At 42.4% G+C, this 23,630-nt stretch overlaps 1 protein-coding gene across 4 annotated transcripts in view; it reads right to left on the bottom strand.

Moving 5' to 3' along the window:
- RORB (RAR related orphan receptor B) overlaps positions 1-23,630 on the bottom strand; it is a 257,317-nt gene that overhangs the window by 60,527 nt on the left and 173,160 nt on the right. For all 4 annotated transcript variants that reach the window (XM_033956277.1, XM_033956186.1, XM_033956456.1 and 1 more), the window contains one exon: positions 18,748-18,833. In XM_033956277.1, coding sequence (XP_033812168.1) covers positions 18,748-18,833 — 86 coding nt within the window. The remainder of the gene's footprint in view (positions 1-18,747; positions 18,834-23,630) is intronic.

The raw sequence follows: 23,630 nt of genomic DNA, 5'->3' as shown, positions 1-23,630 counted from the left end.
TCATGAAAGATTTCTGAGGAAATTAAAAAGTAATGGGTTAAGAGGTTATGTCCTATTATGGATTAGAGTTAAATAGTCAATATTCTCAATGAAGAAGGGTAAATAGTGGGGTTCCCCAGGGGTTTGTGCTGGGACCGCTGCTTTTTAACATATTTATCAATGATCTAGAGTTGGGAATAACTAATGTGCCCATTAAATTTGCTAATGACACAACGTTGTTTAAAGTTGTTAAATTGCAAGAGGATTGTGAAAAATAGCAAGAGGACCTTGTGAGACTGGAAGACTGGGTGTCAAAATGGCAGATGATATTTAATGTGAACAAGTTCAAAGTGATGCATGTGGGAAAGAGGAACCCAAACTATAGCTACGTGATGTTGAGTTCTATGTTAGGATTCACTGCCCAGAAAAAGGCATCCCTCCTGCCTTTTTTTTTCCAGGGAGAAAGGGGGAGGTTAGGGGATGTTTGAGGGGGTGCCTGGTGCAGGGGGTAGACCTTTGGTGGCAGGAAGGAGTGAGCATCCCTCATACCATTTCGCTGCCACGGTGGGGAGAGGGGGTCGGCATGACAGGAAGGAATGGCCATCCCTCCTGCCAATTTTCGATTGCGTGAGGGGGGAATTCCCGGTGCCGCGTTCGTTGGGGGAGGGGGAGCCATCATCGGCGGGGGTGGCCTTTTTTTTTTAATGGGGAAGATATAGTGCATATGTAACATGCACAGCATATATGCCCATAAAAAAACAGAAAGGAAAAAAAGGTTTCCTGCCCTGAACAGCTGAGCGGCAGAAGGCTTTCCCCTACCTCTCAGCTATTTCGGCTTTCCCTGCCGGCTCTGAGAATGTGTGAGAGTCACTCTAACAGCGGATCCATCGAATCAGAGAGTCAGGGGTTACAGCAAGCATCCGCATGAATCATTTGCATGCAAACCTTTTAGTGTATCAATAGCTCTTTCTGAATCGACCCAAAAATTGGATTGGTGCAGATACACAGTCTTACCGATCCTCTTAGTGCATCTAGGCCTGAGTGGAGTGGAACAGATAGATGTGAATTGCTTGTTTAATCTTTCCAATACTAGGACTAGGGTGTATGCTATGAAGCTAATACGTGGTAGATTTAAAACAAACCAGAGAAAATATTTCTTCATTCAATGTATAATTGAACTTTGGAATTCATTGCCAGAGAATGTGATGAAAGCAGTTAGCTTAGCAGATTTATAATAGGTTTGTATAACTTCCTAATAAGCCATTTACTAAGATAGACTTTGAGAAATCCACTACTTACTCCTAGGATAAACAGCATTAATTCTGTTTTACTCTTTGGGATCTTGCTAGGTACATTGATGATAAGTCCTTTAGATTATTAGCTCAGTCCATTGTTTTAAGTACTCTGAACTATTGCAATATTTGGCTCAACTTCGACTAATACAGAACAAAGCAATCCGTCTGATTTTTAAATTGAAAAAAATTGGACCATAAAACGCCCTACTATAGGGAGCTCCAAATGCTCCCTATGGAAGCAAGAATGCAGTTTAAGTTTGGTTGTCTGTGCAATAAAATGATATCTGGTATGGCTCTGGCCTAATTAGCAGATCAATTCATTTACTCTCATCACAGACATTCTACTCGAATAGCTACACTTTTTGGTTTTTATCGTCTAAAGGCTGCCGCTATAAAAGATATCACAACCGATTACTGTCATTTCAAGCAGCTACGTGGGATTGAGACTTTCATCAGTTATATTTTTTACATCTACATCAAAATTTTAGCAAATTGTTAAAGTCTTATTTATTGAAGAAATTTTTGAAAGACTAAATGTGTATTTCATTCTGTGTTTGTAGCAGTTTTCCCATTTTGTTAAACTGCACAGATCTGAAGGGTATTGTGATATACAAATGTTTTGTTATATTATGTTGGCTACTGTTGGAAATAGGATACTGGGCTTGGTGGACCTTTTGTTTTTTTCCTCATATGGCAATTCTTACGTTCTTAAGGCCAATGAGTGTGTGTGTGTGTGGGGGGGGGGGGGAGGGGTGCATGGGGATATAAATTTGGCACAGTTCGAAAGGGATTGAGGCTTGGGAAGAGCTGCTGGCTATTTTTACTGACAAGCAAAGCCTTGATGTGAATCTAAAATGGATTTTTATGTCATGGTGACATTAAACATTTTAAACTCAATTATTTCAAGTACTTTAACCAATACTAAACCACACACACAAACACACATCTATGTCATCTATGTAAACAATTCAACTGTATTTAAAGACTCCTCAAGAGTTGGTGTCTCAAAATTTAAACCTAATCAGACATAATTCTGTTATGGACCAAATTAACCTAACGTCGTGCAGCCAGATGAGGCTGTGTGGTAAAATTTGAGAAATTATAGTAAGACTTGGCTGACTTTAGGAACCCTATCGTTCCATAACACAGCACTCCCAGGCCTCAAAGAGCAACAATCTTATCTGTGAAAAGGCAGCACTGGACCTTAAAACAACAAATGGAACTGCTATGGATCATTACACAGCAACAATCAAATGTAAAAGTCCAATAGGAGAAAGACCCACAATAAAATAATCCAGAAAAGAGAGTGGGATTGAACAATGAGCTTCCGAGAAGAATGATCAACAAGTCAAATTGTCAGTTTATTGTATAAATCCACAGCATTAAAGTACATGCATACAAAAGACCCGACACAGAACTGTGTTTCATTGAAAGATACGCCTGTTTCAGGGGTTAAAACACTGTATATAATATAACAAATAAAACAAGTATCAATAAAAATGTGCAAACATATCATCATCATCATTATATGAACTGTATATAACATAAAACCATAAAAAATTGACTGAAAATACAGCAACAAACTGTTGCCAACTATTCAGGAAAGAGAACAGAAGAAACTAAAACAAACTGAACCAAGAGTTTGATTGCTTAGTCGCGTCATAATATTGCCAGAATGAATAAATGGACACAACGATAAACGCATATTAGAAACTCCATACATGCAGAATGCAAGCGCCTTGATAACTTGCTTAAAAAGCATATGAAACAAGGATCAGTAGTCAAAAGCCTGAACAAGAATCTCAAGAAGTCAGACTCTGCCTAGAGCAAACATAAAATAGAATATGAAATGCAAATCAAAGATATGCATTTCCCAAAATCTGACATATTCCAATTAATAAATTTCAAAAACAAAATACTTTTTTCTGTCTTTGTTGTGGGAGCATTTTATTTCTTTGGTCCCCTTTCCTCTGGGGGTTTTTTTTTCCGTCTTTGCAGGATCTTTATCCTACTACTACTGCTAGTATTTATCATTTCTATAGCGCTGAAAGGTGTACGCATCGCTGTACGTTTAACATTCAAAAGATGGTCCCTTCTCAGAAGAGCTTACAATCTAATTTGGACAGACAAGCAGGACATCTCAGGGTTGAGAAGTTTCTAGCATAAGGAACGATATGATGGGTAAAGGTATCTGATGGCGTGTGGGAGTTAGGAGTTGAAAGAAGCTTCAAAAAAGGCTTTTAGCTTGGATTTGAAAACTGCTAGAGACGAAGCATGACGTGTTGACTTGCATGCCTGTTCCAGGCATAAGGTGTGACAAGAAAGAAGGGACGGAGTCTGGAGTTGGTGGTGGAGGAGAAGAGTACAGAAATGAGGGATTTACCCGATGAATGGAGTTCACGGGGGGGGGGGAGCATAGGGGGAGATGCGATGAGAGATATTGAGGGGCTATTGAGTGAATGCACTTGTAAGTCAGTAAGAGGAGTTTGAACTGTATCTGGAAATGGATGGGGAGCCAATGAACTGACTTGAGGAGGGGAGTAAATATGAGTCGTGCAGCAGCATTTTGAATGGATTGAAGGGGAGAAAGATGGTTGAGCAGAAGACCTGAGAGAAGTACGTTGCAGCAGTCTAAGTGAGAGGTGATTGGAGCGTGCATAAGGGTTTTGGTAGTGAAGAGGAGAGGTCAGATTTTGGTAATATTATAGAGGAGGAAGCAACAGGTTTTAGCAGTGTGTTGCAGAAAAGGAGAGAGAGGAGTCAAAGATTACCTCCAGGTTGCGAGCTGACAAGACAGGGAGGAGGAGAGCGGTATCCTCGGAAACACAGAATGGTGGGAGGGGGGGAAGTGGGTTTTAGGCAGATGGATAAGGAGTTTGGTTTTAGATTTCAGTTTTGGTTTCATATTCAGTTTTAGATGGCGGTGAGACATCCAAGTGGCAATGTTGGACAGGCAAGCTGAGATTCGGGCAGAATTCCTGTAAAGATAACTGGTGTGGAAAGGTAGATCTGGAAGTCATCAGCATAGAGGTTATAATGAAAACCATGGGAGCAGTGGCATAGCAAGGGAGGGTGGCGCCATGAGACCCCCAGTATTCCCCACCATGCCATGCACCCCCCACCCATCTCTTGAAATGTTTGCCAGCGTGAGCAGCACACTCCACCTGCTGCTCGTGCTGGCCTGACACCCTTCTGATGTCACATCCTGGTCCCACGTCCAAGAAGTGACATCAGAAGGGAGCTGAGGCCGCGCGAGCAGCAAGTGGAAGATGCTGCTTACGCTGGTGAACTTTTAAAGAGGTATGTTGGGGGCGGAAAGGAGGGAGAGATGCTGGCATCCCGCCCCCTCCCATGGAGACGGCGCCCAAGGTAGTCCGCCTCCCTTACTAAGCCACTGCAAGGGAGGAGATCAGTGAACCGAGAAAGCGGATATATTGGGAGAAGAGGAGAGAGCCCAAGACAGACCCAAGGTGGTGTACGTACAGCAAGGATAAGCCAAACATAGGCAAAAGACAATTACCATGCAATTCTCAAATTCTTCAGTGGGGGGTCACATTCTAGTAACTGATACACCCTTGAAGTATAGATAGGAATAATGGTAGATCAGATGGGGTGCTAGATCTATGTTCCCTCTAAGCAAAGCATATGAGCAATTGCCCATACATTTTATGAGGGGTACTGAAAAGTTCTCAGCCCACCCAAAAAGGGAACGACGTGGAGTCATGAAACTTACAAGTTATTCCACATATTCACTCCTAAGTTCAATACACGTGGCGCATCGTTTCTATAACCCTTCCAAAAAATACCTCTGAATCGCTCAAAAATTGTCACCCTGTCAAACTCTTTTTAAGGTTTGGAAACAGAAAATAGTTGGATGTAGCAAGATCTGTTGAATAGGGAGGATGGTCTATGCACTGAAACCCCAACTGCATCAAAACATCCATCGTTTTGCCAGCCTTGTGAGCAGGTGCATTGATTTAGAAAACGAGAACTCCTTTCCATAGCTTCCGTCTCCTTTTTTCTTTCAATGCCTCCTTTAATCAGCAGAGCATTACCTGCATTAACTGTTTGGCCCCTTGGAAGATAGTCACTCATTACACCTTCCTGATCTCAAAACACACTGGCCATGACCTTTCCTGCTGACTTTTGGATCTTGAATTTCCTTGGCCTTGGAGAACCTGAGTGCTGCCATTGCATGGGCTGCTTTTTTGTCTCAGGATCATAGTGGTGTAACCATGTGTCATCAACAGGAACTGGTTGTTCCAAAAAGTTGGCACCAGCTTGCTGAAAATGCTACAAATTCAGCTTGGAAGTGTCCACTCGCCATCATTTCTCATCAGCATATAAACATTTGGGCACCCACTTGGCTAACAGCTTCTGCATACTCAGCTGCTCGTGGATTATACACCCAACGCATTCCCTGGATTATCTGTAATGTTTCAGCAATTGTTTTAGCTAATATTCACCGATCTCCCAAAATCTGATCATGGACATAGTCAACAATTTCAGGAGTTAAGACCGTTTGAGGCCTCCCAAATATTACTGCACCTTCAGTCTTGAAATCTCCATGCTGAAAGTTTGCACACCACTTCTTCACTGTGGAGTATGATGGGTATTTATCACTTAGGGCCCCTTTTAATCAAGTTGCGTTAGAGGTTTTTAGTGCGAGCCAGAGCAGTAAATGCTCCGATGCTCGAATTCTTATGAGAGTTTGAGCACTTACCTCGCCCACCCTTGCGCAGCTTGATAAAAGGGGTCATCGATGTTTGCATCCCACATTCATGGATTTCCTTTGACGTTTTCTTCTTCAGGAATAGAAACTTCATGATGGCTCGGATTTCCACATTTGGAAATTCCACAGTTTGCGTTGACATGGTTCAATCAATGATCTGAAACAATGCCAAAAACATAGCATTACGATTCTGCAAATTGGCACTTTGCAAAACAAAGTACCACTCTTTTCAGCTACAGTGGCAAAATAGCACTCAGGATTTAGGAAGTTGGTTGGGCTGAGAACTTTTCAGCACCTCCTTATACATGATTGTTCACAAAATCACTGACCTGACTCGATTTGCAAACAAAATTAAACTATACTAAACTAAATCAATTACCATATGTGTGATTTTTTTTGTGCTGCATACAGTAATGCATTACTAATACTGGGATCAAAAATAGTTTGTTTTTAGAACTTGTCGCTCATATGAAAAAAAATTTGTATGTACCTGGCCACTCCTAGAGTCATATGGTCTTTTCCTGCTGTCATTTACTGTGTTTTTAGGCAACTATATTTTAGCCAATCTTAACATTGGCCATGACCGTTCCCTTAGGTCGGGATAAGTAGTTTAAAAAAAAGTAACAGTTTTAACTTCAGATTTAACAGATTTTTGTCTTGTTCCTCAGACAGCAGGTCTCTCATACATTCATTCAGCAGCGAGTTATCTCTAGCACCTCTTTCCCAAGATACTGATTTTACAAAAATAGCACGAAGCAGCCCCAAAACAGAGTTGCTTAAAATCCTGTTCTTTATACTGCTTTCAGATTCTATTTCAATAGCATCACATACCGTAAAAAGAGGCTGACCAAATTTTGTTTTCGGTACCAAAATAGACCCGAAATCCACATTTAGTCTTCTTTCATTTTGGCTAAAAAAATGCAAGTGTGTTTTCAGTTGAAACAAAAATTGTGTGGTGTCTCTGAAATTGAAGTAGTCTTCATTCCCTCCTCCCCCCCCCCCCCCCCCTCAACAAGAGCAGCTCCTCTCCTGGACCTCCACTAACATCTCCACAGGCCTCTGCTAGGGCCTTCTTTATAAGTGTTGGTGTTCCAGCTTTGCACTTTGGGTAGGAACAATCCCCATTCACTTCTGCCCCTACCGGTTCCATCAACAAAGTAGCTGCTGAGACTGCTACCAGATTTCACAAGCTATTTTGAGATCAGACTCGGCTGGGTAGGAGTATTTGCTTATCCATGCCAGCTGCATCTCAAAAAGACTGCTGCATCTTGTGGCAGCAGTATCTAAAACTGCTCATCTTCCCGCCTAAACCCACCTCTCCACTTCCCTCGTTCTACATCTCTATGGACAACACTCTCATCCTTTGTTTTGTCTTCTCATAATCTCGGGATCATCTTTGACTCTTCTCTCTCCTTCACCGCCCAAATACAACATATCGCTAAAATCTGCTGCTTCTTCCTTTATAATATTACCAAAATCTGACCCTGAGCACACTACCAAAACACTTATCCATATCCTCATCACCTCGTGCATAGACTACTGCAACTCGCTACTCTCAGACCTTCTGCTTAGCCATCTCTCTCCCCTCCAATCTGTTCAGAATTTGGCTGCATAACTTATATTCCGGGAGAGCTGCTATATTCATGCTACCCCTCTCCTAAAGTCACTTTATTGGCTTCCCATCCATTTCCAAATACAATTCAAAATCCTCTTACTGGCCTGCAAATGCACTCACTCAGCTGTCCCTCACTATCTCTCTTCACTTATCTCCCCCTCACAATACTCCCCCCCCTCCACCCCCAGTGAGCTCTGTTCAGCTGGAAAGTCCCTCCTATTTGTGGCCTTCTCTTCAACTGCTAACTCCAGGCTCTGTCCCTTCTGCCTTGCTGCACCATATGCTTGGAATAAGCTGCCCGAAACCCTATGGCGGGCTCTGTCTCAGGCCGTGTTCACAGCCCAGTTAAAAGCCCACCTCTTTGAGAGTGCTTTTGACTCCTACCTCCTCTCACCTTGGGTTCTGTATCCTCAACCCTATATGTCATGTCTGTCTGTCCAAGTTAGATTGTAAGCTAAGCTCTTCCGAGCAGAGACTGTCTATAAATGTCAAAATGTACAGTACTGCGTATACCTTTCAGCGCTATATAAGTGATAAGTAGTAGTAGTAGTTGAAGTCATGGCAGCCATTTTGACAAAAGAGCTGCGGGGGTAGGGTATATGGAGGAGTATTCTTGCCCCAACTGCACAATTAGACCTCCAACACTTGTAAGGTAGAACCAGGTGGGGAGAGGGGGTCCTAAGGGTGGTTATGGGAAGGGGAGCTGCTCTTTATCAGGATGGGAAACTTAGGAGGGTTGTTGCTTCTGATTGGAGGGGTTGGTGGGGGGGGGGGGTTGCACAGTGCTGATTAAGGGCAGACAGCTTCAGTTACTCTTTTGTTTTTAGCTGAAATTGAGTGACAATAGTCAGTCGGAGTTTTGCATGAATTTGAAAAAGTGGTTTCAGCCGTCATTTAAGTGTAAACATTGCCCATCTATCATGATTTTTTTACAGGAGAAAACCAAAATAAAAGGGTTACAATCCATTCCGTATGAAATAAGTGGAATGGAGGACTACCCTAATGGTTAAACTAAACTAAACTAAACTAAACCTTAAGTTTGTATACCGCATCATCTCCACAGAAGTAGAGCTTGGCACAGTTTACAGGAATTGGTATAGAAAGGAACTACAATGAAAAGTAGAAGGACTTAGAGAGAGAAGTTTAGAGGGACTTCGTATATCGATGAGGGAGGGGTCATTGCATTTTAGACAAAAGCCAAGTTTTCAAATGTTTTCGGAAGAGTTGGAGGGAGGTCAGGCTTCGAAGCGGGGTAGTAAAGCTGTTCCAGAGTTCGGTGATCCTGAAGAAGAGGGAAGTCCCTAATTTTCCTGCATGGGATATGCCTTTTAAAGAGGGGAAGGATAGTTTGAATTTTTGAGTGGATCTGGTGGTGTTGGGATTAGAGGAGTTCCAGATAATGGAAAAAGGGGAGGCAGGATACCGTGTAGAGACTTGAAGGTTAGGCAGGCGCATTTGTAGTGAACCCTAAGGATTACTGGGAGCCAGTGAAGCTTAGACAGAAGTGGGGAGACGTGGTCAAATTTGCTTTTTGTGAAGATTAGTTTAGCCGCAGTGTTCTGGATCCGCTGGAGTCTATGAAGGCTTTTCTTTGTCAGGCTTAAGTAGATGGAGTTACAGTAATCCAGTCTGGAAAGAATGATGGATTGTACGAGGACAGCATAGTGATGATGATGGAAGCAGGATCTCACTTTCCTTAACATGTGAAGGTTGAAAAAACATTTTTTTACTAAGGAATTAAGGTGGTCATTGAAGGACAGTGTGGAATCAATGATGATGCCCAGAACTTTGCATGAGTGTTCAAGCTGCAATGTGGTGCCAGAGGACAGTGAGATGAGGGTGGGTAACTGATCTAATTTTGGGCCGAGCCAAAGTACTTTTGTTTTGGTCTCGTTTAATTTCATTTGTACGGTGAGGGCCCAGGATTGGAGGTTCGATATACATGAAGAGATGTTCTCAGAGAGATTAGTGAGGTTAGAGTCGGTCTCGAGGAGGACAAGGATGTCATCGGTGTAAGTGTAAAGTGTTTCCAAGGGGGACAGTTGGAGAAGCAAGAGGCTGAGACCTGAGGTGGGAGCACTTCAAATTACTCTATAGCTGTTTATGATCTTGGACAAGCCACTTATTCCTCTATTGCCTCAGGTACAAATTCAGATTGTAAGCCCTCCAGGGGCAGAAAAATACCTACTTATCTGAATATATTCTGCTTCAATAGCTTGGTGATATATAAGAAAATCAAGAAATAATGGGAGTCATGTGGGCAAAAAGATGGGCAGCTGGGCTTATCCTTGCTCTGGCTAGATATAAACCTATTTTGGATGGAGGCCACTGGCAACCAAGTAAATCTTCACTAATGTCCCCCTTCTGGCCTGGGCTTATAGCAGAGGGCATTATGAAGCGTCTTTGGTAGATCTGTTTCTATGCTTTTCATATACTGGTAGATTTTTTCTTCTACTATAGAACAAGCATTTTGCCAGTCAGACATACACCATAAAGTCATGGACTACCCCCTTTTTCATCACTGGACTAGTTACTATGCATAATATTTAGCCACTTTTTGCCATGCAGAAGCTGAATCAACTTCTTAGACTTTGGGGACTTGGACAGGAGGGGGATATTGAATTACTTTTTGTACTGCTATGCATACTGTTGGAACAATATAAACAGTATTATATCTCCATCATTTCTATGATTTCCCACTCTTGATTTTTAGAAACATGGGCTGTGAAAACAAAACAAAACAAACTTGGTGGGTGAGAAATCCCTCATAAGAAGACAATGTTGTGAGCATGCTTTTGATTTACTGAAGGATTGGGAACATGCTGGTTTCATAACAATATCAATCTTGTCATTCTTCTTGACAAAGAATAGGGATTTTAACAAAAACAAACTAGCATTAAACAAGAATACATTTCCCAAAGTGTAATCAAACATCAAAATGACCCCCCTGAGAACAGAACAGTAATCAGACAAGTCTTTGTTTTCCAGTCCTAAAAGATCTTTCAAAATGGCCTATTTGCTTGACTTCTCAAGACTGAAATCTGATCTCACTGTGATACCTGCTGTTTAGAAAAGCAAGCCTTCATTGAAGGTACCTGTGGATTTCCATACGGCACAAAAGTCAAGGAAATGATCCTATTCAGATGTTTCCTCCCATTTTATGGCTATAACAAAAATCTCTAATGAATAAGACCCTGGTGAATGGAAACCTTAGGAAGCATCTCCATTTGAAATAGGAATCACTCTCTCCTGATTTCTTTGGGCCTTGCTTCCCCTCTACCTGGCGCTTACTGCTTAGCTGTGCTTTTAAAGGGCCATTGTGTGACTTTGCCTCCTTAATCCTCAATCAGTTTAAATGCAGTCACATTCTTTTCTCTAAGTGTCTATCTGAATACTCCGCTTGTTAGCTGTATCCTTCTTTCTTTCTACATTTTAATTACCTTATTTAAACAGAGTAATTTGTTTTAAATGAGTTCTGCCATAGTGTGCTAGCATATTTTATGTATATACTGTATATATTTCTCCCCCACCCCTCCCCCCCCCAGTTTTGCTCATGCAAAATAGCATCTGCTTAACTCAGGTACTGTGCAATCAAATACTCTGTGATGTTTCTCATGCATTTATTTCAAACATCTCATAATCTGCATGGGCCTTGCTTTTCAGGTCCAAGGACTCTATGAAATATTTATTGGTTGATAAGCACATCCACCAGGGAGCAGACTGAGGCCATTAAAGTTCTCACATCTGTGCATTTATAACAGTTTAGAAACTGCATTTCCAGTCTGGAGGCTGTTCGAACAACATAAATATATCTAAAATAAAAACAAAAGAACATTTTATCTAGCAGAAAATCATAAAAACAAAAATCATTAAATAGCAGCATGGGACCATAGTGTTAGATCAAAGGTTCTTGGCCAAGCTATAGATATCTAATAAACCATCTCTGTCAGAGGCAGCACAATGCCATTTCTTTATTTTTTTGGGGGGGAGGGGGAGGCATTCTTATGTTCTTATATTAGTGGAGTGAGAAAGAACTACATTGTAAGTCAGTTCAAAGAGAACTGTTCAATTGATTCAGAGTCTGAGCAGGAAATTCTTACAGTAGCCAGTAACTTAGAGAAGTCCTTGCTTCAGTACAAAAACCTGAGGACTATGCAGAGAACTGTATCTGTATAGTAGAAGTTAGACAGCAACAGGGGCAGCTAGATGAAAGGAACGAAGTCTGGAATTGGCAGTGGAGAAGAACAGTACAGCTAAGAGCAGCTTATTTGAGGAACAGAGTTTTCTGGGAGGTGTATATGGAGAGAGGAAAGGAGAGATATTGAGGGGCAGCAGAATGAACACACTTGTAGGTCAGCTAAAGGAGCTTGAACTGTATGCGAAGGCGGACAGGGAGACTCAGAAGTCTCGGAGAGATTCAGAAGTCTGGTTCCGCGTGGAGACTGTGCAGTCAGTTATTGCGGCGGTCGCAACAGGTAAATTTCTGGCCTCCTGGATTTGACGGAAGCCTACCTCCATATTCTGATTTATCCAGAACACAGAGGATTCTTTAGATTCTATGTTCTGGGGATATACTTCCAGTTCTCTGCCCTCTCCTTTGGGCTGGCAATGGTGTCTCATACCTTCACCAAGGTAACTGTTGTAGTGGCGGCCCATCTCATAAAGATGAGAATTCAAGTACATCTCTACTTAGACGATTAGCTGATCAGGGTCCTGTACAAAACAGAAGGAGAGAAAGCAGTGACTCAAGTGGATTTGGGATGGATCATCAACTTCTGCAAGAATCACTTAGAACCAGTTCAGAACTTGAAGTACTTTGGAATATGTTTCAACACAGTGGAAGGCCGTGTTTTTCTTCCCAAGTCATGCAAATGGAAACTAATAACACAGATCACAGACTTCTTGGCAATGTTAGCTCCTAAGGTATGGAACTATCTCCAGCTGCTAGGTTCCATGACAGCGACCACAGAGGTGGTTCCTTGGGTGAGGGCCCATGTGAATCCCCTCCAGCATGCTATGGGCCATTCAGCTCACCTTGCATATGCAGGGGAAACACCTGGAAGGCAAGGCAGTCAGGGTTTTCTCAGACAGTGCCACGGCAGTGACTTATGTCAATCATCAGAGGGGCACAAGAAGTACTCCACTGAGTCTGGAGGTCAAGCTGCTGTTCAATTGGGCAGAGCTCCATCTGCAAGTATTGTCAGTGATGTATGTAGCGGGAGTAGACAATATGCAAGCCAGCTATCTCAGCAGGAAGATTCTACACCCAGGGGAGTGGTCACTGTCCCAGCAGGCATTCACTTGCATAGTGAGGCACTGGGTGTCCAATGTTTGACCTCATGTCATCAGTGGACAAGAAAGTGGCTCTTTTTCAGCTGAAAAGATGAACCAGGAAGTAAAGGGTTAGATGCCCTAGTTCAACCATGGCCAACACTGGGCCTGCTGTACATGTTTCCTCCGTGGCCCATGATAGGTCAGATCATATGTCAGATAGTGAACCATCACGGACAAGTAATCCTGGTGGCTCTAGATTGGCTGTGTCAGCCATGGTATGGGGACTATGTGGGCCTGCAAAAGGACAAGCGTCTCAAGTTTCCAGTGCATATGTATCTCTTATCTCAGTGTTCAATTACCTTGAAAAATCCAGAATGCTTTGGTCTTACAACAAGGCTCTTGAGTGTGCAGCCCTAGTCCAGAAAGGCTATTCAGAGGTGGTTATTGCTACCTTCCATAGAGCCAAGAAACCAAATACCATTGCAGCATATGCTAAGGCCTGGTGATTGTTTCAACTGTAGTAAGCGACAGGTGGAACCTGTATGACCTCCAGTGTCAGTGGTTTTGGCTTTTCTACAGCTGGCCTGGAAAAGGGACTGGCAGTAGAATCTCTTAAAGTGCAAGTTGCAGGTCTCTTGTGTTTCAGAGCCTGAGTGGAACAGGGTTTCTTGGCTTCACTTCTAGATATAGCCAGATTTTTTAATAGGGTCCTCAGGCTGAGACCCCCAGTAAGGCAGCTATTTCTCTTGTGGAACCTTAACCTGAGTGGCCTCAGCAAGGTGCCATCCAATTCTTTGCAGGAGGTATTCCTGCTGAATCTGGCAGTGAAGATAGTTTTCTGGTTGCATCATCTTCGTGAGGGGAGTCTCAGAACTATAGGCACTTTCATGCAGGGAACCGTTCCTCAGATTTATAGAAGCAGGAGTTTCTCTTAGTACGGCCCCTTCATTTTTGCCGAAAATGATGTTGACATTCCATGTCAATCAGGAAGTCAGGTTATCCGCTTTCCAGACCACAGGTTCCAAGAAGAGGGACAAAATTTTGAAATTGCTAGATTTACGGAGAAGTCTTCTTCAATACCTAGAAGTAACCAATACGTTTTATTTGTCAGATCATTTTTTTTTACTTAACTTATGCTGCTAGGCTAGCCAGCTTCTAAGGCAACCTTTTTCAGATAGATTCATATGGCTATTTCATTGGTGTACCTTGGCTGTGGTAAATAGCTGTCAATTGCTCTGAGAGCACACTCTACTAGAAATGTGGCATCTTCGTGGGCGGAGACATGAGAAATCCTCCTGAAGAAATTAGTAGAGCAGTTACATGGTTCACTCGCCATACATTTACAAAGTTTTATAGGGTAGATGTGGCAGCTAAGAAGGATATCACTTTTGGGTCTTTGGTGTTAAGGGCATGCTCATCTGTCCCGCCCTAGGATCAGGAGACTGTTTTGGTATGTCACTTACTGTCAGGCCTCATATGCCCTTTGCACCAGAAGAAAAGATTACGTACTTATCTTGATAATCTTTCTGGAATAAGGGCATGAGTCCTGACACCCCACCCTGTCAGTCTGGAGTTTGCCTGCCTACTGGTTCAGACAGACAGAGATGTTCAGAGCTGGAGATTTTCTCCTGTCAGTTAGATAATTAAAAAAGAAAAGAGAAAAAAGCATAAAGCAGTAAGACTTTATGAGCGCCATATGTTTAATGCTGGTTGCATTGAGATGGATTGTTGCTGTTTCTTCCACTTAAGTTGTTTACAGTGTTTTTTTAACCTTATTAATGATTTCTTACAGAGCAAAACAGAAATGCTGTTTGTTTGCTTTGGTACAAACTAAGAGGGTTCTACAGCACTAGGGAAGGAGGTGGAGCTGAAGAATGTAAATTTCATACTTCTTAAATCAACTCGTGAGTATGGGAATATCACCTACTGTCAGGATTCATATGCCCTTATTCCAGAAAGAAGATTATCAAGGTAAGAACCTAATCTTCCCCTCCAGCTTACTTTTACACTGACTGATCCTTCTAAAAAGAACTCCCTGTATTGATTATGTGCGCTGTGAATGTAGATTTTCTATGAAAATGTCAACAGTGTAGGGTATAATTAGATTGATATATTGGTTCCCTCCATTATAAGTAACTATGACCTTTATAAGTACTTTCCCAATATATAGCATTTATTACATCTTCCCCTTCCATGCCCCAATTCCAAGATCTCTCTGTCTTTTCCCTTTCTGTTTCCTGTTTTTTTAAGCACTTCTCCCTCCTTCTCTCCTTTCCTGCCTCCTGTTGTCCACCATCACTCCCTTCTCTCTTTTCTGCTCTCAAGTCCCACATATCTCACTGATTCTAACTTCAATCTTCCCATGCCCCCAGCATATGACATCTTCCTCTCTCTCTCTTGCACACTTGCTGTCAAACCTTTCCCCCAGTCTATCTCAACTTGCCAGCTAGAGATTTCTAGGTGGCGGCAGAAATTCACATTCACAATTTGCCACTGGCCCTGGAGTCTACTTTTTACCATGACCTTCTGTTTCCTCAGTGGCAGGATGCAGAATGTGGTAGAGAGGAGACTTCAGGGCTGGTGGCAGATGATAAATATGAATTGCTGCTGCTGCCTGGTGATCTGCAAGTTAAGTTGAGGGACGCTAGGGAGGCATTAAAAATATCAAATGCATTAAGGACCATATTCTATATATGGCACTGGAAAAAAAAAAAATCGATGCTGAAAAAATATGTGCACTAAGCGTTATTCTATAAATGATACTCCAAGTCGGATGCCATTTATAGAATGCTGCCTAGTGCTGGGACCCACACCTAATTTTTAGGCACAAGGATTTTACCAATTGAAACCAGGTGTAAATCCCCATGCCTAAATTAGGTGAATTCTGTAACAGTGCGTAGAAATCACTGGAACACTCACAATCTGCCCATGACCTCCCATGGCCACACTGTCTTTTTCTGAGCCATGCACTAGAATTTACACGCGCATCTTTATAGAATATGCCTAACAAAATACGTGCAAAACTTGAGATTTCTTTGCAATTAATACTGATAATTGATTGTTAACGCTCAGTTATCAGCATTAATTGCCAATTGGTTCATTATTCCATTAAATTGTATGGACACCTGAAATTGGCTCACCATATATAAGATCCAGCGGTATTTGTGTTAATGTTCACTTCTACTTTTTAGAAACTATCTGGGTGCCCAGAGGGACTTCCAAAACCCAGCAATTTGTCCAGGTTTTGAAAGTCCTTGAGCTTAGGGCCATGTCTGGAGGGCATCTGTGCATGCGTAAACATTGATGTGATGATATCACATGCATGCATATGATGTCATTGGGTCGACATCCATGCATGCGCAAATGCCCTCCAGATGTGGCCCTGAACTTGGGGAAGGAGATGCGAGGTTTGTGTGGGGGGCGGGGCTGAGAATAGAATGGGGCAGGGCTAGGAGTGGGACTGGGGCAGGGCCAGGTGTCCTTTTTTTAAAAGAGGAAATCTGGTAACCCAACTCTAACAAAGACAAAAGCAAGACAAGAGACACGTCCCAATCAAGCTTTATGCAAGCTTTATTGTTAAAAAGTCCCAACAAGGATGCAAATTTCGGCATCAAAAGATGCCTTTATCAGGTGACACTAAGAACATAAAAACATTAACATTTGTATGAGAAAAGCAATAAAAACAACAATATAAATAAGCGGAGTAATAAAATGCGTACATAAAAGATAAAATATAAAGGAACAAAAAAACCATAGTGGAAATGCAAAACGACAGACCCAAAAAACTCTTAAACATGTGCAGTCACAATGTAGCAGTAAAATGATATGGATGAATGTATGTGTGCATTGCTGTATCATTAAACACATAAAATAACCATGTTGAGATCAAAGTAAAACAGAATACAATGAAATACACAAACGAACATTCAGATAAATATGCATCATTATGGAACCCACATGAAATAACTATATCAAAACCAAGGTAAAACACAGAGACAAAATACCATTATCAGCTGGGGTCAGGGCATATTAATGTAATTAAAAGTCCTTATGGTAAACCAAAACTGACATGCTGATGCAGAAAAAGTGATAAGCTGATGCAAAAAAAAAAAAGTTTTCTGGGTTAAGGACTACTGGTGGCCAAAAAAACTATGAAAGGAAAAACCTAGAGTGACAAAAGAAACCAAATGGACAGACGGACAGACAAATGGGGTATAAGGAGTGAAAGGTGGTGTACCTGGTGAATATAGTAGACACAACAAATCTAAAACTGGAACAAGGGGCACACCAAAAAAACGATATGATCAAATATTAAATAGAGAAAAGAATCCACCAAAAGAAGGAAACCGTACTTACATATAGCGGTTAGAACGGGGCCAAAGGCTGGTCGTCTTCACCAGAAATGCTGATGCTCCAAAACAGAAAGTGAAACCCGTAGACACCGTGGCACTGTTCTTATAAACAAAAGATCAGGAGCATGCTGACGCGAAAACGCATGGCTATGTAAGGGGAACTGATAAAAACAAATTATAAAACTATAAAAGTTTAAAAGAAACTGTAAAAGTAATCTAAAAAGAAAAAGACAAAACTCTTAGGGCTCCTTTTACGAAGATGCGCTAGCGTTTTTAATGTACACACTGGATTAGCGCATGCTAGTAAAAAAACTACCGCCTGCTCAAGAGGAGGCGGTAGCGGCTAGCGCATGCAGCATTTTAGTGTGCGCTATTCCATGCGTTAGGGCCCTAATGCGCCTTTGTAAAAGGAGCCCTTAGTGTCCCATGAAGAAGGCATATTTCGATGCCGAAACTTGGATTCTTGTTGGGACTTTCTAACAATAAAGCTTTCATACTGAACATAAGAATAGCCTTACTGGGTCGGACCAATGGTCCATCAAGCCTAGTAGCCCATTTTCATGGTGGCCAATCTAGGTCACTAGTCCCTGGCCAAAACCCAAGGAGTAGCAACATTTCATGCTACTGATCCAGGGCAAGCAGTGGCTTCCCCCATGTTGATTAGGACATCTCTCTTGCCTTGCTTTTGTCTTTGTCTATACCCCTCCTATAAGGCAAGTACAGTGTTCCCCCGCGAATTCGCAGTTTGTGAATCGCAGACTCACTCATCTGCGGTTTATTCAGACTTCCTCTTCCTGTAGTCAAGTCGGGCTACACCAATCAGGAGCTGCGTGTCAAAGCAGCTCCTGATTGGTGTAGCCCGACTTGACTACAGGAAGAAGTGGTCTGAGCAGACCGCGAGTGATTTTCTTCACCTGCCGGCGCTCCAGCTGCCCTCCCCTGCCTTTTGACAGGCGAAAAACTGCATTTGTGGTTTTTCAGAATTCGTGGGGATTCCTACAACGGAACCCCTGTGAATTTCGGGGGAGTACTGTACTCGCTGTTCGTTCTGTAACCCTGCTCTGACTTCATACATTCATTTGTGAGCACAACTGTGTGGGAGAAGATACAGCTGGTCTTGCCTAGCGTGTTGCAATGTAGACTACCCTGCACATTGACCTGAATGTCTACTTAATTCTACTTGTTTCTCCCCAAGCAACATCCTTCCTTGCTTCTACTTCCTCTTGCAATTCACCTGCTACTAAACAACTCTTTCAAGTGAACTGTCTTCTATGCTATTCAAACTTTGTATATTCTTTGCAGCAATCCACAAGAAAGGCTGGGCTATGTACCGTGGGTTTAAGAAAAAGTGCTTGCTGTCCACATGGAAGGTTTTCAGTTGAGACAAGATGACATTTTCCACAACAATTTGAAGAACTTAGTTTCAACAAAATTTTGTTAAGCAAAAAGTAATTTTCTCACTTCTTTAGTCCAACCAGTTTATTTCTATCGGTTTCATACCTTACAGCCTTCGCAAGTGATGACTCCGTAATGTATTCCAGAGGATTTATCGCCACAAATTTTGCATGGTATCACTTCAATTTGTGCTGAAAGAGAGAAAATGTCAGGTAAGCTCACGCTGTGGTTCCTCTTGCTTTAGCAACAGATCTTTAGAAATCAACAGTCCCATTAAGGTAATGCTGTGATTACTCATGCCTTTTACATCAGCATGCAGAAATAACTAGCTGGTTAAGGGTATCAAAATCCTATAGGCTTATGAACTAACCCATGGGTTGTGCACCATTTTACTGCGGGATTTACCAGCTTGCAGTGTTTCTATACCACAGGTTAGCAAATCCTTTGCTAACTTTATTTTTGCGTAGTCTCAGCTGGGAATATTGCACGTTCCTAGCTGCAGCAAAGCAATGATAGTGGATGCCAAGTCAAACCTGCTAAGGGCTTGGCCAGTGCATAGGAAAAAAAACAACCAACATCCCTTTTGAAACATTGTGATACTCCACTCCTTATCCCCTTTCAACCCCATCACCCCTAGCACCTACCTTGGGTTTCTTTGGTAAGAAGCAAGGAGGAAGAACAATCCCTGGACTCTCCTACCCCAGAAAACCCCCATCTTAAATTGGTAGCCTCTACCTTCTACAGCTAGTGGGGTTGACTGACAAAGCAGTGGTTGCTTACTATTGTTTCTAAATCAGACATTATTGGGGCTGATTCTGAAAGTGGGAAAGAGTACAGACAATGAATCTTCCCCTAGCCAGTTCTACAATGGAACTGCTGAGTGCGATTAACCATTAAACTTTGCACGTCAGGACTACTTCCTTCATTTTAACATTTGCGTAAGAAAGTGGGACTGAGATCCCTTGGCCCTAATGCATCATTAGAATACAGGACAGTCCCTTGATAAAAGCTGTGCTAAACATTACTATATTAAAAAGTCAGACTTCTTGCCTCCCCTCCTCTTTGCCAGCCAGATCCAACAGCAGTGATGGCAGGCTGGCTGCTATGCTTCTCAATTACAAATCAAGAATACACCAAGGGAAAGAGCAGCTGAGTTTACAGGGAGAACATGCTCACCATGGCCCTGTCCTACTTTGAATTGTGCTCCAGGAACTGAAAGGAACCTGAATGAGGACATGAGGAGGAAGAGGAAGAGATGGAGATGAAACTACAGTATGGAAAAAAGGAAAGGGATAGAAATGAAATTACTTTACTTTCCAGATCTTATAGCCCGCAGATAATCTTTACAGTTCAGAATGGGTAACACAGAAGACACTATGCCAGTGGCATCACCACAGACCCAGTTTAGCACGAGTCCTTGTTACAAGGAGTTGAACAGCATCACAGGTTTTATCTTAGCTCAAGGCATTGAATGTTTGAGTGTTTGTAGATGACTATACTCATAGGCAGCGGAATGCTTTTTTGTTGGGGGGGCCCACAAGCTCTGCCCCAGACCCCGCCCCATAATAATACTAATTGTAATACCATTTTTTCCATTCATTTTTCATATATATACATGCAGGGGCATAATCAAAAGGAACGTCTAAGTCCATTTTCGTCTAAGTCGCTGGATGACTAGGCTTTCCTATGCCAGGCTGCCAGGTGATGATGGTCTGGAAGCTGAATTTTAAAGGTGTGATTACAATTTTTATGGGGTTGGGGGTGGGGATCAGTGATCACTGGAGTAGTGTGTGGGGGTCTGTTTATGACTTTAGCTGGGTTTTTGTGACTTAGACCATGTTTTAAATGTCTTAAATGTTTTAAAAGTCACAACGTCCAAGTTCCGTCAATCCTGTGCTATATAACTTTCGGTTATACATGTAGTACAACTAAGTCTAAGCTTGCCCAAGTCCCGCCCAACTCTCGCCCTCGACACTCCTCCCAAAACGCCCCATTTAGCTTTGGTCATTCAGCAGCACTATGAAGGCCTAGATCGTTTAGAAATACGTCCAAAGCCCGTTTTTATTATCTGCACTTGGACGTATTTAGACAATATTTGTCCAAGTGCCGACTTAGGCTGTTTTTTGGACGTTTTTCTCTTTGGATTATGAGTCCCATAATATAATCTTATTAACAATACATAATGGTTAACCACAAAATTAAACTACACAAAGCACAATGTATGTATGCTTCTCAACATTCATTCCTACCAGAACACAGATAACCCCTATGCAAATACGGGAACACAAACTAAAAGTACTAATATATATAAACAAAACCCTAAGATTCAAAACTCTGCATGCAGTACAACCCCAGAAAAATAGAAACAAATGCATTTCTTCCTTAACAATACAAAATATAGACAGCAGATATAAATTCCCAAAATTGGCACAATTCAGTCACTAAATTGAAAATATCATTTCCCCTACCTTTGTTGTCTGGTGATTTAATTAGTTTCTGGTTGGACTTCCTTCTGACTGTGCATCCAACCTTTTTTTTCTTTCTGCCTCCTGCATGCTTCCTCTCCTCCACAACTCATTCCCGTCCCCAACCAACATCTCTCTCTGTTCCTCCATGAGTCCAATTTTTCTTCCTTTCTCCTCCACCCCTATTGGCAACATGTCTTCCTCTCTCTCCCTCCTGTTATGATCTTGCATCTCTCTGTTCTTCCTCAGGGTCTCTCCCCTTCTGTCTCTTCTCTCTGCACCTCCCATAGTTCAGCATCTGCCTCCTGTTTTTCTTCTGCTTACAACCCCCAACCCCCAGCATTTGTTCTCCTTTCATCCAGGTCTTTCTCTGCTTCTTTCTCTCTCTCTCTCTCTCTCCTTCCTTTCTCCCTTCCTGGTCCAGAAACTTTTCACCTCTCTGCAGTCTCTTTCTCTTCCTTCTATACACCCCCAAGTCCAAATCTTCCCCCCTCTCTTCTGCTTCTCCTTTGTTTCAGGTTTCTCCCTCTCTCTATCTTCCTTCTGCTAACATTTTGAGTCCTCCCACCTTTCATCCTGGTCTTTCTGTCTCTCTCACTCTCTTTGTCTTCCTCCTCCCCAGGGCCTGGCATCTCTCTCCTTGGTTCAGGGTGTTTCCTCTCTCTAACCCCTCTAGTTCAGCATCTGCCTTGTCTTCTGTTCAAGTCTACTTTCTTGCCCCTCCTCAAAGTCCTTTTCTGTCCCTGCCCCCGGTGTCCAGATCCAGCGTCTCTGGCAATCGCCATCCCACCGGGGCCCTCGCGATCGGTGGGGCCTTACCTCCGCTGCTTCCATGCTGTGACCGCCACCACAAATATTTAAAGCTAATTATGGCAGCCTGCAGAGCGAGCCTAGCAGGCTGCCATCAGCATCCACAGCACATTCCTTCTGCCGTGGTCTTGTCCCTCCTCTGACATTAGGGATGCGTTAGCATTTAGCACACCTTAGTAAAAGCAGGGGTAAGTTGTTTAAATTGATAGTATGAATCTCAATAGGATAAGAAAGATCTTGAAACTCAGCATTTATACTTTGTACTTTGTGAATTATCCCCTGAACCATCTCCTGGGAGGATAATTGATGCTCTATATTCTTATTTGAAGAGAAGAGCAAAAAGAGGCACTGGAGATGTTGCAACCAACAAATGGATACAAGTCTTCTATTGGAATTAAGCCACTGAAATATGTAAAAACAATCAAAGTCCCAACTATGTCGCCTTTCTCAGGGGACAATATCAATTGTGTTGGCAATTAATCTCTTAATTGTATTAAATAGTTCCCAAGATTGTAAAGGGGAATCTTCTATCTTTTGGTTAAAATAATCCTTCTTGGGCACTAGCACAGCAGAACAATACTGCTGTCTACACAGATTATAGTTCTCAAGATTCGGTTGACAAGGATATTTACATTACATTACATTATTCCAGATGAGGCCTCACCATGGATCTGTACAACGACATTATAACTTCGGGCTTCCGGCTGATAAAACTTCTACGGATACAACCCATCATTTGTCTTGCCTTTGATGAAGCCTTCTCCACTTGATTGGCAGTCTTCATGTCTTCGCTAATGATCACCCCCAAATCACGTTCTGCCTTGGTCCTAACTAAGGTCCTCACCATTGTGTGTAAGTTTTGCATGGATTCCTGCTGCCAAGGTGCATGACCTTACATTTTCTAGCATTGAAGTTTAGCTGCCAAGTCAAAGACCAGTGTTCCAATAGAAGTAGGTCCTGCGTCATACTGTCTGGTAAAGTGTTCTCACTTACTATGTTGCATAGTTTGGCGTCATCGGCGAATAATGTGATTTTACCCTGAAGCCCCTGAGTCAGATCTCCCACAAATATGTTGAAGAGAATCGGGCCCAAGACCGAGCCCTGCGGCACTCCACTGATCACCTCTGACGTTTTTGAAGGGGCACTATTTACCACCACTCTCTGAAATCTACCGTTTAGCCAATCACTGACCCATGTAGTTAATGTCTCTCCCAGTCCCATTGATTTCATCTTGCGCAATAGTCTGCGGTGTGGGACGCTATCAAAAGCTTTACTAAAGTCCAAGTACACGACGTCTAGGGACTCACCCACATCCAGTTTCCTTGTTATCCAGTCAAAGAAACTAATTAGATTGGATTGGCAGGACCTGCCCTTGGTAAATCCATGTTGGCGGGGATCCCGTAGATTCTTCTCGTCCAGGATCAAGTATTGGCTGTTTATCGAACAGTAAGGCAGTTAATATCCGAAACAGCAATGAAATTATCCACAGAGAGAATGACAGTGCACAAGATATGCAGAAACCTATGTGACAGCTTTCACAGTAGCTAGTCCACTTTTATTTATTTATTCAATTTTCTATACCGTTCTCCCAGGGGAGCTCAGAAAGGTATTCATGTACCCAAGCATTTTCCCCTGTCTGTTCCACAATCTATCTAATGTATCTGGGGCAATGGGGGGGGGGATTAGGTGACTTGCGCGGGGTCACAAGGAACA

The sequence above is a fragment of the Geotrypetes seraphini genome, chromosome 1 (assembly GCF_902459505.1).
Source record: "Geotrypetes seraphini chromosome 1, aGeoSer1.1, whole genome shotgun sequence".
Lineage (NCBI taxonomy): Eukaryota > Metazoa > Chordata > Amphibia > Gymnophiona > Dermophiidae > Geotrypetes > Geotrypetes seraphini.
The sequence above is the reverse complement of the archived record's forward strand: the minus strand, read 5'-3'. Positions and strand labels throughout refer to the sequence as shown.